Source organism: Heterodontus francisci, chromosome 36 (assembly GCF_036365525.1).
Source record: "Heterodontus francisci isolate sHetFra1 chromosome 36, sHetFra1.hap1, whole genome shotgun sequence".
Lineage (NCBI taxonomy): Eukaryota > Metazoa > Chordata > Chondrichthyes > Heterodontiformes > Heterodontidae > Heterodontus > Heterodontus francisci.
The window spans coordinates 2,650,365-2,667,661 of NC_090406.1; the positions used below are offsets into that span (position 1 = coordinate 2,650,365).

At 45.8% G+C, this 17,297-nt stretch overlaps 1 protein-coding gene across 4 annotated transcripts in view; it reads right to left on the reverse strand.

Moving 5' to 3' along the window:
* Window positions 1-461: 461 nt before the first annotated feature.
* LOC137351503 (proteinase-activated receptor 3-like) overlaps window positions 462-17,297 on the reverse strand; it is a 50,865-nt gene continuing 34,029 nt past the window's right edge. For 3 of the 4 annotated variants that reach the window (XM_068015966.1, XM_068015963.1, XM_068015965.1), the window contains exon 3: window positions 462-6,189. In XM_068015966.1, the coding sequence (XP_067872067.1) occupies window positions 5,063-6,189 (1,127 nt within the window). In that variant the 3' untranslated portion in view covers window positions 462-5,062. The remainder of the gene's footprint in view (window positions 6,190-17,297) is intronic. The other variant, XM_068015962.1, reaches the window with a different exon arrangement.

The following is a 17,297-nucleotide window of genomic DNA, read 5'->3' on the forward strand; positions in this document are numbered from 1 at the left end:
GTGTTGCCAGTAGTCGTTTGCGCAACGCCTAGCTGTTCTTTGTGCAGTACTTCTGGCTGCTTTAAGTGCTGCGGATGTTAAATCGCTGGGGGCTTTCTTGTAGTTCAAAAGTGCAATGCGCTTAGCGGCTATGACAGGTTCCAGCTCTTCATTATGAGATTGAAACCAGTCTGCATTTCTCTTCGCACTTTTGCCGTAGGTGGTCAAAGCTGACTCATAGATGGCGTCTCTGATGTGGGCCCACTTGGTCTCAGCATCCCCTGTGGGAGTGTTTTGAAGGGCTGTTACAAGTGAATTTAGAAATTTTTGTAACAGCTGTGGGTGAGAAATTCTGCTCGTGTTGATGCGCGGGTGGCCCTTCTGCTTGGAATGATGCAACTTCTTTGGTCTGAGTCTAACCTTGCTGCACACCAGGGAGTGGTCGGTGTCGCAGTCCGCACTGTGGAAGCTGCGTGTGATTTGAACACTGTTTAAGGCGGCTCGCCTTGTGACAATGAGGTCTAGCTGGTGCCAACGACGTGATCTTGGGTGCCTCCATGAAACCTGGTGACAGGGTTTAGTGTGAAAGAACGAGTTGGTGATGCAGAGGTTATGATAGGTACACAACTCAAGCAGTCTTGGTACCAACGATATAGGAAGAGGGATGAGGTCCTGCAGGCTGACTTTAGGGAGTTAGAAACGAGATTAGCAAGCAGGACCTCAAAGGTAGTAATCTCCAGATTACTCCCAAGGCCACGTGCTAGTGAGTATAGAAATAGGAAAAAGCACCAGATGAATGCGTGGCTGGAGAGATGGTGCAGGAGGGAGGGCTTCAGATTTCTGGGGCATTGGGACCGGTTCTGGGGAAGGTGAGACCTGTACAAACCGGACGATTTGCACCTGAACAGGACTGGGATGAATATCCTTGCAGGAAGGTTTGCTACTGCTGTTGGGGATGGTTTAAACTAGATTGGCAGGGGATGGGAACCTGAGCACAGTTTCAGATAGGACAAATTCAGAGTAGGGAACGGAAGACAGAAAATTAGTGAGTGACTCTGAAAGACAGAAGAAGGAAAGTTTAAAAAGTGTGCAACACAGGAATTTGGCAGTGTTAAAGGGTATTTATTTAAATGCAAGGAGTATAGTAAATAAAGCTGATGAGCTGAGGGCACAGATAGACCATGGCAGCATGATATTTTTGCTATAACGGAAACTTGGCTTAAAGAGGGGCAAGAATGGCAGCTCAACATCCCTTGATATAGAGTTTTCAGGTGTGATAGAGAGGGAGATAATAAAGGAGGGGTGTAACATTATTAGTTAAGGAATCAACAGCTTTGAGGAGGGATGATTTGCTAAATGAATCATCAAACGAGGCCATATGAGTGGAGGTCAGAAATAAAAAAAAGGGGCAGCCACACTAGGAGTGTACTATAGACCCCCAAATAGTGAGAGGGAGATAGAAGTACAAATATGTAGGCAATTTTCTGAGTGCAAAAAACTATAGGGCAATAATAGTTGGGGATTTCAACTACCCCAATATCAACTGGGATACAAACAGTGTGAAGGGCACAGAGGGCACAAAATTCGTGAACTGCATTCAAGAGAACTTTTATAGCCAGCACGTAACAAGCCCAATGAGAGGGGGTGCAATTCTAGATTTAGTCTTTAGTAATGAAGCTGGGCAAGTGGATGAAGTAACAGTGGGTGACCATTTTGGAGATAGTGACCATAATACAGTTAGATTTAACATTATTTTGGGAAAGGTCAAGGATAAAACAGGAGTAAAAGTTCTAAATTAGGAGAAGGCAAATTTTAAGAAACTGAGAGGTGACCTGGCGAAAGTGGACTGAATACAGCTACTTGAGGGAAAATCAGTGGCAAACCAAAGAACAAAGAACAGTACAGCACAGGAACAGGCCATTCGGCCCTCCAACCTGCGCCGATCTTGATGCCTGCCTAAACTAAAATCTTCTGCACTTCCGGGGCCCATATCCCTCTATTCCCTTCCTATTCATATATTTGTCAAGATGTCTCTTAAACGTCGCTATCGTACCTGCTTCCACCACCTCCCCTGGCAGCAAGTTCCAGGCACTCACCACTCTCTGTGTAAAAAACTTGCCTCGCACATCCCCTCTAAACTTTGCCCCTCTCACCTTAAACCTATGTCCCCTAGTAACTGACTCTTCCACCCTGGGAAAAAGCTTCTGACTATCCACTCTGTCCATGCCACTCATAACTTTGTAAACCTCTATCATGTCGCCCCTCCACCTCCGTCGTTCCAGTGAAAACAATCCGAGTCTATCCAACCTCTCCTCATAGCTAATGCCCTCCAGACCAGGCAACATCCTGGTAAACCTCCTCTGTACCCTCTCCAAAGCCTCCACGTCCTTCTGGTAGTGTGGCGACCAGAATTGCACGCAATATTCTAGGTGTGGCCTAACTAAGGTTCTGTACAGCTGCAACATGACTTGCCAATTTTTATACTCTGTGCCCCGACTGATGAAGGCAAGCATGCCGTATGCCTTCTTGACTACCTTATCCACCTGCGTTGCCGCTTTCAGTGACCTGTGGACCTGTACGCCCAGATCTCTCTGCCTGTCAATACTCCTAAGGGTTCTGCCATTTACTGTATACTTCCCACCTGCATTAGACCTTCCAAAATGCATTACCTCACATTTGTCCAGATTAAACTCCATCTGCCATTTCTCCGTCCAAGTCTCCAACCGATCTATATCCTGCTGTATCCTCTGACAATCCTCATCACTATCCGCAACTCCACCAACTTTTGTGTCGTCCGCAAACTTACTAATCAGACCAGTGGGAGGCATTCAAAAGTGAGATTCTACAGGCACAGTGTAGGCATCTCCCCACAAAGATAAAGGGTGGTACTGCTAAATCTAGAGCCCCCGATTATCTAGAGGCGTACAGGGTAAGTTAAAGCAGAAAAAGAAAGCTTATGATGATCACAAATATCTTAATACTTTAGAAAGCTTAGAGGAGTATAGAAAGTGCAAGAGTGAAGTAAAAAAGGAAATTAGAAAAGCAAAGAGAGGGCATGAAAAATTTTTGGCAGGTAAAATCAAGGAAAACCCCAAAGATGTTTTATCAGTACATTAAGAGCATGAGGATAACTAAGGAAAGGGTAGAGCCTATCAGAGATGTTCAAGGGAACGTACACGTGGATGCAGAAGATGTGGGCAGGGTTCTTAATGTGTTTTTTTGTCTCTGTCTTCACAAAGGAGAGGGATGATGCAGACATTGTAGTTAAAGAGGAGTGTGAAATATTAGATACGATAAGCAAAATGAGAGAGGAAGTACTAGAGGGTCTGACATCCTTGAAAGTGGATAAACCGCCAGGGCTGGATGGATTGCATCCCAGGTTGTTGAAGGAAGCCAGGGAGGAAATAGCAGACGCTCTGAGGATCATCTTCAAATCCTCACTGGATACAGGCGAGGTACCAGACGATTAGAGGTCTGCGAATGTCGTACCATTGTTTAAAAAGGGTGCGAGGGATAAGCCAAATTATAGGCCAGTCAGTCTGACCTCGATGGTGAGTAAATTATTAGAATCTATTCTGAGGGACAGGATAAACTGCCACTTAGAAAGGCACGGATTAAGCCAGGATAGTCAGCATGGATTTGCTAAGGGAAGGTCATGTCTTACTAACTTAATTGAATTTTTTGAGAAAGTAACAAGGAGGATTGACGAGGGGAGTGCAGTGGATGTGGTCTACATGGATTTTAGTAAGGTATTTCACAAGGTCCCACATGGCAGACTGGTCAGTAAAATGAAAGCCCATGGGATACAGGGGAATGTGGCAGGTTGGATCCAGAATTGGCTCAGTGACAGGAAACAAAGGAAAGTAGTCGATGGATATTTTTGCGAATGGAAATCTGTTTCCAGTGGCATTCCACAGGGCTCAGTGTTGGGTCCCTTGCTGTTTGTGGTATATATTAATGATTTGGACTTAAATGTGGGAGGCATGATTGGGAAATTTGCAGATGACACAAAATTGGCCGTGTAGTTGATAATGAAGAGGATAGCTGCAGACTCCAGAATGATATCAATGGTTTGGTTGAGTCGGTGGAAAAGTGGCAAATGGAATTCAATCCAGTGAAGTGTGAGGTAATGCATTTGGGGAGGGCAAATAAAGCGAAGGAATACACAATAAACAGGAGGATATTGAGAGGGGTAGAGGAAGTGAGAGACCTTGGAGTGCATGTCCACAGGTTCCTGAAGGTGGCAGGACAGGTAGATAGAGTGGTGAAGAAGGCATATGGAATGCTTTCCTTTATTGACTGAGGTCTAGAATACAAAAGCAGGGATGTAATGCTGGAACTGTATAAAACACTGGTTAGGCCACAGCTGGAGTATTGTGTACAGTTCTGGTCACCACATTACAGGAAGGACATAATTGCTCTGGAGAGAGTACAGAGGAGATTTACAAGAATGATGCCAGGGCTTGAAAGTTGCAGCAACGAGGAAAGATTGGATAGGCTAGGATTGTTTTCCCTGGAACTGAGGAGGCTGAGGGGTGACGTAATTGAGGTGTACAAAATTATGAGGGGCCTAGATAGACTCGACAGGAAGGACTTGTTTCCCCTAGCGGAGAGGTCACCCAGGGGTGGTGGGTGTCTAGAATTCACTGCCAGGAAGGGTGGTGGAGGCAGAAACCCTCAACTCATTTAAAAGGTACCTGGACCTGCACCTGAAGTGCTGTAACCGGCAAGGCTACGGACCAGGTACTGGAAGGTGCGATTAGATTGGGCGGCTAATTTTTTCGGCCGGTCCGGCACGGCAGGCTGAATGGCCTCCTTCTGTGCTGTAATTTTTCTATGGTTCTAACTTCAAACAAACACAAATTTTCATTTTCAAAATTACAAATTGGTGAAATTAGGGAAAGACAGAATCTCCTAATTTTATTTAAACCAACTGATCTTGGGTCTTTTTCAACCTTGTGATCATTTAACGCTGATACATTTCTCAAACTGGGCAGGATTGAAAATATTTTGGCAGTTTACATTTATACAATTAGCAGATTCTTTTCAGTTTTTGTGAGATTCCTGCAGGTCCATTACAGACTCAGACGCTCCTAACTGACACTGCAGTTCTTGAGTGTGATGAATACGTGTTCGTGCGAAGGAGCTCTTGGGACGTTTTACCAGATAGTTCTCTGCGCTTGTCTTTGTGACAGCAAATCACTTGTCTTACTTTGGCTCTAAATTCATCAGAAAGGTAATAATAAATGAAAGGGTCGATGCAGCTGCTGGAAATGCTGAGAACCAGACAGACCATGTAATAAATATAGAGATCACTGTCATTAGTGAGGTGGTACTCGGAGTGGTGAATTAGTAAGATTATATTGCTGGGAGTGAAACACACCACATAGACCAGCAAGATCAGAGCAGTGACCATCGCAGCGTGAACATATTTCTTTTCAGTAAGTATTAAAGTTTGGATTACAGATCCATAGCAGAAGATAGTAACACAACACGGAATTAGAAATGCCAAAATAACCAGACACAGAAAATAATAAAAGAAATACGTAGTCTGCTTTTCCACTGATAACACATCGTGACACGTGGTAATGTTCAGGTTCTGCAGCGTAGAAAGCTGTTCCACCAAGAGGAACGGTAAGACCAGGAGTGCAGCAATTATCCAAATTACACAACAGGCACAAACTGCAAACCGATTGTCCCTGAAACGTTTGGAGAGAAATGGATGGACCAGAGCAAAGTATCTGTCGATGCTGATGAAGGTGAGCAGCAGGATGGAGCAATACATGTTCCCGTAGAAGAAGGCAGTCATTATCCGACAGAGACCCTCACCAAAGAGCCAGTTATTGCCCAGGAGGTGGTAGGAGATCTTGAAAGGCAGCATCAGAATCAGGAGGATGTCTGCAGTCGCCAAGTTGATCAGGAAGATGGTGGAAGGTAGCTTCCTGATTTTTGTTGTCATTATCCAGAGACCGAGTAAATTTGCTGGGAGCCCAATGATAAAGACTAGGATGCAAAGAGTTGGGATGGTAGCTGTGGTGACGGGACCAGTCAGGTGGGTTTTGACTCTCTCACTCACATTATAGAGAATCACTTTGGAGCCATTGACTTGCAGTTTTGTACCAGCAAATGTCTTCAAGATACCATCCACTCTTGGGTTTCGACCCTTTGCTGGTCTGTCTTGTGAATAGTTACTGGGAGAATCATCATAATCTAAACAAGACAACAAAGATCAAAGGATGAACCTATTATGATTGGATTTATAACTATATAAAAAATTAAAACACAGATTCAAAGAATTTACAGCACAAAAGGAGGCCATTTGGCCCATTGTGTCTGTGACAGCTTTCTTAAAGAGGTATCCAATTTGTCCCATTTTCAAGACCTTCTCCTCATACCCTTTAAAAGTTTTTTTCTTTCAAATATTTATCTACTTCCATTTTTTTTCCTTTTTGGTTCAAGTTCCTCTGCAGGACTTGCGCACAAAAAATCCAGGCAGACCTCCAGTACAGTACTGAGGGAGTGCTGCACTGTCAGAGGGTCAGTACTGAGGGAGTGCTGCACTGCCGGAGATGCTGCCTTTGTGTTAAACTGAAGCTCCACCTGCTCTCTCTAGTGGATGTATAAGATCCCATGACACTATTTCGAAGAAGAGCAGGGATGTTCTCCCTGGCATCCTGACCAATATTTATCCCTCAACCAATGTCACCAAAAACAGATTATCTAGTCATTATCACATTACTGAATGTGATCTACACAATTTGGTTGCCGGTTTTCCTACAGGACAACAGTGACTACTCTTCGTTAACTGTAAAGTCTATTGGGATGTCCTGCGGTTGTGAAAGGTGCTAGAGAATAGCAAGTCTGTTTTTTCTTTCTATTTTAAACACTCTATGGATTCTGCTTTTAACACTGCTTCTGGTTGGGATATTCCATGTCCTAATTTCACTTCTGGGAGAAAATTCTCCTTACCCCCCACACTTTGTTCTTTTGGTGATGCCTTTAAATCGATCCTCTCCGGTTTTACTGCCTCACCAACCAGCAGAAATAGTTTTCCCTAATTTACCTTATCAAATCCTCAAAATTTTGAACACCTCTATCAAAGCGCCTCCTTACTTTTTTTAATTTATTCATTCATGGGATGTGGGCATCGCTGGCCAGGCCAGCATTTATTGCCCATCCCTAATTGCCCTTGAGAAGGTGGTGGTGAGCTGCCTTCTTGAACCGCTGCAGTCCATGTGGGGTAGGTGCACCCACAGTGCTGTTAGGAAGGGAGTTCCAGGATTTTGACCCAGCGACAGTGAAGGAACGGCGATATAGTTCCAAGTCAGGATGGTGTGTGGCTTGGAGGGGAACTTGCAGGTGGTGGTGTTCCCATGCATTTGCTGCCCTCTTCCTTCCAGTTGGTAGAGGTCACGGGTTTGGAAGATGCTGTCTAAGGAGCCTTGGTATGTTGCTGCAGTGCATCTTGTAGATGGTACACACTGCTGCCACTGTGCATTGGTGGTGGAGGGAGTGAATGTTTGTGGATGGGGTGCCAATCAAGCGGGCTGCTTTGCCCTGGATGATGTCGAGCTTCTTGAGTGTTGTTGGAGCTGCACCCATCCAGGCAAGTGGAGAGTATTCCAGCACACTCCTGACCTGTGCCTTGTAGATGGTGGACAGGCTTTGGGGAGTCAGGAGGTGAGTTACTCGCCTCAGGATTCCTAGCCTCTGACCTGCTTTTGTAGATACAGTGTTTATATGGTTGCTTCAGCTTAGTTTCTGGTCAATGGTAACCCCCAGGATGTTATCTTTTTGTGTGTGTGTGTGTGTATCTGTATGCTTATGAGAGTGGGTGAAGTTGCATACATTTTTGGGTTTTGTTAATGAAACCCATCTCACACCTATCCTAAAAACATTCCAGAATTGAATGTCTTCTTCTAATACAAAGGTGGTGTGAAGTAGCCACATCCTGGGTCATTGTGCGATCACCATGGATAAGAAACCAGAGTGTCTCCTAACAAGAGGTGAGAGGTGACCTTAAAAGAAAGACAGCAAGAGAGAGAGAGAGAGTGAGCGACTGACCCAGGAGGTGAAGCTACCTGTAACAGGTGACATTCCAGCAAGTCAGACAGCACCTGCCCTGCTAAAAGAATCTGACATCTACATTATACAGCAGAGAGAGCTGGAAGTGACCCACCATCTTCAACAGAACCTTCAATCAAGAGGAAATCTACAATCATCTCAGACCTGCATCCATCTAGAACTCAAATCTCAAGAGAATTCATCAGATTTATCATGACCTTTCCCCCACTAAAAACCACCTTTCTCTTTCCCTTCTCTATCCATTTCTTCTTGTGTGCGCACAAACAAATATGTGAATGCATGCAGATGCGACAATTTTGGGATAAGGTGCATTAATCGATAAACAATTGACTTTTTCTGTTTTTAAAACTTACAATAAAACCTGTTGCTGGCTGTTTATTTGAAAAATAAAACTCCAAGGGACTAAACTTTGCTGCAGTCAGGTGGGGAGTTGAACAGTGGAAACCACTCAAGTCACACCACGTGGCCGTAACAAACTGGGGGCTCGAAGCCAGGATCTGAACCACCAGAAAGAGAGAGATTTGGAAAATGAGAGGAAAATTGACATCTAAAATTGCAGAAAAATAAACAAACAGATTTTCTTGTATTTTTCTGTTTTTTCTCTACGGTGCTAGAAACAAAAGAGACATTTAATGCTAAGGAGTTTGTAGAGCAGGGAGAGATATCCCATGATAAGTGAAACAAATTAAGGGCTGAATTTTGAAAGCTTGTCGCCGATCTGGACAGTGAGCATCAAAAAAGGCAGGGCACACGCGTGACATGTGCATCGCTGAGCCACTCCAATATTGCACGTGGTGGCTCATTTAAATGGAGGAGGCAGAACAACTGCCCCCGATGACATAGAGGGGCGGCCACTCCATTCCCAGCAACAGTGTCCCCCACCACTGCGCTGGCCCCGGTACTATATTTAAAGGGCTACGTACCCTTCATTGGCATTTCAATTTTTAAAGGTTCTGTTCTCCAGGAAATAAAAATAACATTTCAATAAATCTTTGAAACCCGTCTCCCCCCTACCCCCCACAAATGAACGATCTAGAGATAAATTGCCCTCTCTCCCCAGAAAAAACTTTTATTCATATCCTGAACTTTCCCCCCCCCCCTCGAACTTTATTCCCTTTGACCCTCGACCCCTTCCTGCCATCCCCACAACCAATCATGTTTGTTTTTGCTGCTCCCTCCCTCCTTGAAAAATTCACTCCTCCCCCCTCCCCACCGGTGTCATGCCTCAGATCCCCAAACGGAGGTCCAAAAGCACGGGGGTTCCAGACACCAGCCAGAATATCGGCGTGGCTTGGCCGTTGGGACAAGGTAAGTGCTTTTGCATGTATTTAAATTTATTTAGATATTAAATGAAGGCTCCACTGCCGAGTGCTGGGGGGAGGGGGCCGCCCGGAGGCCTCGCAGCCACCGATAAAACGCAATTGGGCCTTCCTGGCGTCAAGGCCCATGACGGACCTCTCCCAGATGTATTTTCTGGGCCCCCCCGCCATGACCCCTGATATCAGATGCTTATAAAATTCAGCTCTAAGTGTTGAAGATTTAAAAAGTTAACTACAGAGGTGGGAATCACTTTTAGACAAAACGCAAAGAAATCTGAACCAGTGAAAATTCTAGCCACCATTTTAAACTTACCCCTGAACTAGAAGAAGAAAGCCTAGAATCAGAGTCTGAAAAAATAATTCTAGCTAGAATCCAGTTACAGATGAAAAGGGAAGAGAGAGAGTTTCAGCTTCAAAAGGGAAAAGAGGAAAGAGAGATGCAAAGAGAGGAAGCAGCAAGAAGGTTTGAGTTACAGCGACTATAAACCAAAAATGAAAATACTGCTAGTCACTCAAACCTTATCCCCAATTCAGAGAAAAACTTTGATGTGCTGAGATACTCAAGACTAGTGCAACAAATTTAATGAGGGGGAGGGTGAGTTTTGTTTCATTTGAGAAAATAGCTACCAGGCTAAAATAGCCAAAAGAATTCTGGACTCTTTTGTTACAAGGGCGAGTTTGTGAAGCGTTTTCCTGTTATCAGCAGAAAGCTCCTCTGATTATACACAAACTAAAACTGCAATTCTAAATGCATGTGAGCTGGTACCGGAAGCATATAGACAGGAATTCTGACACACCCGGAAAAGACCCACACAGACTTACAATGAATTCATTGTACGGCTTTTGATGGCTGGATACGGTCTCTCAAGCTAGAACCCTCATATGAAAATTTGAGAGAAGTGATGTTGCTGGAAGAATTTAAAAATAACATCCCAAGTAGTATAAGAACCCACATCGAAGAACAAAGAATCACAAGATTAAGGGAAGCAGCAAAAATGGGCGATGACTATGAATTAATACATAAATCCCTAACTCTGAATAAATTTGGGTCTAGTGACTGATACAAACTAGGGAGACAAAGCAGGGGTGTAGGGGAAGCAGAAATGGGCTCGAGAGAAAAGGAGAGCAGGGCAAGAAAACCCGACAAATCTTCAACTTTTAAAAGTAGGAACCCGGGGATAAATCAATAAATAAACCCGTTGAGATGGCCCAACATGTTTCCAGTATAAAAATCTGGCATGTCTAAGTCAATTATTGGTATTGCAAAAAAACAGCAGGTTGCTCTGCAGTCAAGCCTGTGTCTGTGGTTTTAAAAGTTATAAACCTGTGTTCCAATATAACAAAAGAGCAGAGCACATATCAGAACTTTTTGCCAAAGCAAAAATGCTCCTTTTATGCCCAGGCACCAGACAAGGAGATAACTATCCTCAGGGATACTGCTTGTTTTCAAACCCGACTGGCAGCCAAACCGACAGAAATGCCACTGGAAAGCAGAGCAAATACCATGGTATTTGTAAAAGGGCTTACCGGCAAATGTTTGAAGGTTCCATTAGTTAAAATTTACCTACAGAGTAATTTGGTCACTGGGGTGGTGACGGTCAGAACTGTTATGAAAGTGCTTCCTTTTCTTTAATATTTTATTTTTTTGAGGAGTTGTGTTAATACCATGGATGTGTTTTTTTTAACCAAGTTCACCGACAAGTCAAGATGTTGTTTGAAAATCACCTGTGCTGGAAAGCACCTGTGATTTGGGCTCAGAAAAAGCAGAATCCTTGGTGATCTGGAGAAAAATGGTTACAGAGAAGCCACATGTCAAGTATAATAAAAACAGAAAGTGCTGGAAATGCTCAGCAGGTCTGGCAGCATCTGTGGAGAGGGAAACAGAGTTAACGTTTCAGGTCAGTGACCCTTCATCAGAACATGTCAAATTTGTGGAGGTCAGGAGGTCACCCCTCTGTTTGGGGTTTGAACATTGTTTTCCATTTAGTTGGGCTGTGAACATGTTCGAAGACAGTTGGTGTTTTACTGCCAAGGAAAAAAAAATCACCCAGCTCACCTCCTTCTCTACCGTTTTTGAAGAAATCCTACCAAGATCCAGTGTGGGAGAAGATAACACCCTGGTGCTCAATAGCTCCTGAGGAGCTGAAGAAAAAATCCTGTGATTTAAGTGTGGGCTGGCAGAAAAACCTTGATGCCACATTTCTCCTGGAAAACCTACTGGAATAATTCTCGACGTCTCCAGAACGGACTGCTTCTGAAATGATCCCAGTGACTCGTCTCCATATACCCAGATGCCAGACCAAAAAAGGGACAACTGACATCCTTCCAGATCTCTTTCTTTTCTCATCAAGAATTACCAAGTATTTGGCCAAAGTAGTTTTTTGTCTTTTATTTGTAACAAACCTCTGCAGAGTGAATTTCTGTACCTTTTTTGCCTCTGTGTGTGTGTGTAATCGGGGAATTTTTAAAAAAGGGCAATTTCCTATTTTTTAATCTGTGTGTTTATGCTTTGCTTCATTACTGGTTGAGACCTGTTTTATAATAAACTGATAATTTTGTTGTTTATTAAAGAAACCTGGTTGGTGTATTTTTGTTCTGAGATATAGAGTATATGATTGGTTGTATCGGTAACCGAGTAAACATATGAATATATGTTGTGACCTGTGGAGAAGTGGAACTAGAAAAGACAGAATCATTCTGAGTTTTCCAACATAGGGGTTAGGGGTTAGACTTATTGCTGGCAGGAAGCTCAATATTGTACCAGAGGGTCCAGAGCAGTCCATGGAGACTGGAGAAACTGAGGGGAGAAAACAAAACTCTGTACAACTGCAGAGCACTGGGAAAGAATTTAAAAGGATCCAGAAAGACTTAAAGAAGCTATGTTAAAAGCTGAAAAAACTGTCCACTTGACAACACATAACCAAAAGAAATGCAGTTTATCTGATGGAACCTCATCCAAAGAAAGGATTATGAAAAAACATAGGCTGGATGCCTGAGGAGTGAATGAAATGAATGTGTAAAGTGGTGTGACCCTAATTTATCTTAATGTATCTTTTTCCCTCTTTCTAAACCTGTAAAACAAGGAACTTCATTTTTTTCCCTTTTGGAGGAGGTGTCACATGCATCGGAAATGCGACGATACAACATTCACAGACTAACTCTGAAAAGTTATGAAACATGAACTTTGTCTTTAAAAAATGAACCTTTATTTTTAAACATGAATAATGGTCTAAAGAAAAGGGGATCCAGATCCTGGAAGATTTGGACCGCGCCTCACCCTTCTTCTAATCGCTGGAAAAATAGCAGGGGGTCCGTAAGCAGCTTGTAGAGCAACTGGCCTGGGAAGGAATATAGGTGTAATAGGCTTGATTGCGTAGAATTTGGAAATAGTTAGTGTATTATGCCTTTAGAGTTAAAGATTGAATAAATGGATAGTTTTCAGAGCTCACTGAAGTTCCCCTTTAAGATGGTAGAGTTAAACATTTCAAGGTCTCTGTTAGAATAGAATCTCTGTTACCAGGGACTTGGGAGATAAACACACACATTGAAATATCCTGTGTGACCGCAGTAAGAGGCAGCAATAAACTTAATTGGTTTATGGGGTTGTTGTTCAGACAGGTCGGCTCCAGAGGTTGCTGTGGGTACCATGGACAGGGTAATTAACAATAAATGGAATGTACTCACACGAACAAGAGAGGTCAGGTAAACACAATTATAAACACTTTGACCAGATAAAAGCTCACAACTTCAAATTCTAGTAAACATTAAACTAAACATATGGATCTTAAAATGAACACAGGAAGGTCACAGCTAATGCAAAAGTAATTTCACACCTTAGAAATAGTATAAAAGGAGGAGTGTTGAATCCTCAACAACACTTCGCATCCCATGCCTTATTCAGGGATTTAAGGTACAAGTTTACTTTAAATTTTGATGGATATTCTGGATATTTTAAGATAATTTTGCTGTAACATTAGCAAGGTTAAACTTTTGGATTCTATGTTAGAAATAAGAATATGTGTTACATCTCAGAATTATTTGATATTGTGATATACTGATCCACTTAAGAAGTTTATTTCATGTTAAATTCTTTCATAAATATATAAAAGTTAATAAATCATCTCATGTAGTATTCTGTATACAACTATAAGAACCCCCTCTCTGTCTCTTTAAGTGGAGAGATACATATTGAAGCGAGTTTCCCAGACCCTTATAATATCTGGGATATTTATGACTTAGCCATAAAATATTAGAAATAGGCTATCTGAAAGATAGTAAAATTCTCTGTTGGTTTTCTTGCTTGGACGGAAAGCTAGTGCAATTTTTGGACCCAAATAAGTGTCTGAGAATTTGTCTGGTTTGAACTTGATTAAAGAAGATTTGTGGGGATGTGCTCCTGAGCTTCACCACCTCCTTTTCTTTCCTGCCTATCCTTCCAAAATACTGAGTACCCTTAGATATTCAATTCCCAAACCTGGTTTCCCTGCAACCACGTCTCAGTAATCGCCACTAAATCATATCCATTCCTCTCTATTTGCGCTGTTAACTCATTTATTTTATTCCGAGTGCTTCATGCATTCTGACTGGGGTGAGCCCTGTTTTTACCTACTCCAGATGGTGCAAGTGAGGGAGGAGGGGCTCACCAGGAATGAAGGGCGGCACATTAGACAAGGTAACCCATTGTGCAGTGGCCTCCAAGGGGTCCACTGTCAGAAAGGTCCCATGGTGAGCCCCTTGCTCAGGGCCAGAGACACCACCTGCTTGGTCCTCAGGAAAAACACAGCCTTCTCATACATTTTACAGGCAGCAACAATGGCCGAGAGGCTGACAACCTCAGCCATTGCCTTTACACACACCGCTATCGTCATGTTGGGGTGGACGTAGCTCTTGACCCCATGTTTAAATTTATTAGTGCAAAAGGTGATGGGGCAACAGCAGCAGCTGCAGCAGCATATGAGTGAGAGGGCCCTGCCACTGGTGATGATGGCTTGCCATGGGGTTGAAGAAGCTAAACCCACCACTAAGAAACAAAGGAAAGTTAACCAGGTTTTCAAAACTTTTAACAATATGGTGTAGGAGTGGGAGTAGAGGAGGATAGGGGTGGAAAGGAAAGGGAAGGTCAGGTGGATGGGTGGTGGAAGGGAGACAAAGGCTTCGAGGAATGTCCTCTTCAACTGGTGGCTGCGGCACAGTTAGTCCAACGTTAAAACTTTCAGTTGCCTTCCAGTTGGGGGAGGCTTCTTCGCCCAGGAAAGATCGAGCCACTTTCCTCTTCCAATGTTTCACAAAGATTGTCTTCACCTGGGCAACTCCAGCTGTTCCAAGCAGGCAGTTGGGGTGGGGAGGGAGCTCCCTGTGTGCAGGATGGAAATAGCACAGATACAAATACAGGACCCCCCTACAGGCTTTGGCAGCCCCACCTGAGTCTTCCGGCCTCTTCTCCCTCTCCCAGCAGTCCAAACAAAAGAGTCTTTCAGGTGCTCGAACACCCACCTCTCCAAAAGGAATTGCAGCCTTTCTTCCTTCTCAGCAGATGGATTCACTTGGACAATTGCACACTCTCTCCACCCTCTCCACTTGCTGTTCCACCAGCCTGCTCAGGTGCAGCTGCTTCCCTGATTGCACACAGGAATACTCCAAACACACCAACCAATCAGAGCTATATCTGCCCTGGGAGTGTTTGATGGGGACAGTGTTGAGGGAGCTTTACTCTGTATCTAACCCCATTTTTTTTTTTCAGGGAGCGCCTGATGGAGCAGTGTAGAGGAGCTTTGCTTCTCATCAAGCCTGTTTTTTTTCCCAAGGTGGCCTTTATACCCCAGGCCCCTTTTATATTTTTCACGTCGAGGGGGCCTTTATTCCTCAGGCCCCCTTTATAAACATACTTATATTTTTAAAATAACTTTATTAAAACCAGAAATAAACAAAAACTCAAATTAAAATGCCATTCTCGGCATCGACAATGCACTCCAGTCCCTGCGGTGCCCAACGGTCGCAGAAGGCCTCAAGCGTACCGGCGGACACCGCATGCTCCTTCTCCAGGGACACCCGGGCACGAACATAACCACAGAAGAGGGGCAGGCAATCGGGGAGGACGGAACCCCCGATGGCCCGCAACCTGGACCTGTGAATTGCCACCTTGGCCAGGCCCAGGAGCAGACCGACGAGGAGATCCTCCTCCCGGCCCAAGCCCCTCCGCCCCGGGGGCCCAAAGATCAGGAGCGTGGGACTGAAGTGCAGCCAGAATTTGAGGAGCAGCCCCTTCAGATACTCAAATAGGGGCTGCAACCTCGCACACTCCGTATAAATGTGGAACACGGACTCGTCCAGGCCGCAGAAAGTACAGGCGGCCTGGGAGTCCGTGAACCTACTTAAAGGTTGATTGCACGGGACTGCTCTGTGCAGCACCCTCCACCCCAGGTCCCCGATGTAAAGCAGGAAGACTCCCGCGTAGAGAGACCTCCATCGGGGTTTCCCCTCGCCGCCAGATGGCAACGCGGACCGCCAGGGCGTGTCCGGCTGGCTGACGAGGGCGAGGAAGTGGAGAGTGTGCAGGAGCAGTCCGTACAGGAAACCCCTCCGCGCCGATTGGAATGGCACGGAGGGCATTTCCGAGAGGCGGCACGGGTTGTGCGGGACCGGTTCCTGAGGAGGGGTTCGGGGCCTCGGTCCGATGAGCAGTTCCGGCCGAGCGGGGGTCAGCTCGGCCGGGATCGCTCCGCACTCCCGAGCCCCCTCGCCACCCGCAGTGAGGGGCGTCCCGGGGGTTTCGGCTACTCCTCCGCCCGCCGGACCGTCCCCGGAGTCGGCCGCCCGGACAGCCGAGGCGCTCTCCTCCGCCGGCGGGGGAGCGCCCTGACTGGAGGCGACCATGTTCCAGACTCGGAATAGATCCCGGTAAAAGACAGGCAACTCCCTCAGAGAGGCGCGGCTAACAGACTCCACCGGGAGCTGCGTGTCGTCTTGAAGGCAGTGACACTGGCGGAAAAAATACGTCGCCAGCACACACCATCTGGGAGGACGCTCGACGTACAGGTATCTCTGCAGGGTCCGAAGGCGGAGAGTCGCAGCCTGGGTGCGGACGCACACCAGCGACTGACCGCCCTCCTCAATCGGGAGACTCAGGCCCAATTGATCCTCGCGGAGGACGCGGCAGAAAAGGTCTGCTGGCAGTCGCGCATCCTCCGTATGTCAACGGGATCTGTGATTGCAAGGAGCACGTCGTCAGCGTAAGCCGAGAGGACGACCCGCATGGCCGGCTCGCGCAGAGCCAATCCCGTCAACCTCCTGCGAAGCAGGCACAGGAAGGGCTCCACGCAGATGGTATACAATTGGCCGGACATGGGGCATCCCTGACGCACTCCTCTCCCAAAGCGAAGGGGCGCCGTCAAGGACCCGTTAACTTTGACTGGACACTCTGCGGCGGCGTATAAAAGTCGGACCCGGGCCACGAAATGCGGCCTGAGTCCGAAAGCGCGCAGAGTCCCGAAAAGACATTCGTGACCCACCCTGTCGAACGCCTTCTCCTGATCGAGGGAGAGAAAGGCGACCGACTGACCAGTCCTCTGGGAAAGATGGATCAGGTCCCGGACCAGGTGGATGTTGTCTTAGATGGACCGGCCCGGGACCGTGTAGGACTGGTCGGGGTAGATCATGTGGGCCAGCACGGAGCCCAGGCGGGTAGACATAGCCCGGGCAAAGATCTGAGAATCCGTGCTGAGGAGGGAGACCGGATGCCAGTTTTTAAGCAGGTGGAGATCACCCTTCTTCGGCAGCAGGACGATGACCGCCCTGCACCACGAGAGGGGCATCTCCCCGGTCGCCAGGCTTTCCCCCAGGACCCACGCGTAATCGTCCCCCAGGATGTCCCAAAACGCCCTGATGAACTCCACGGTCAACCCATCCAGCCCTGGG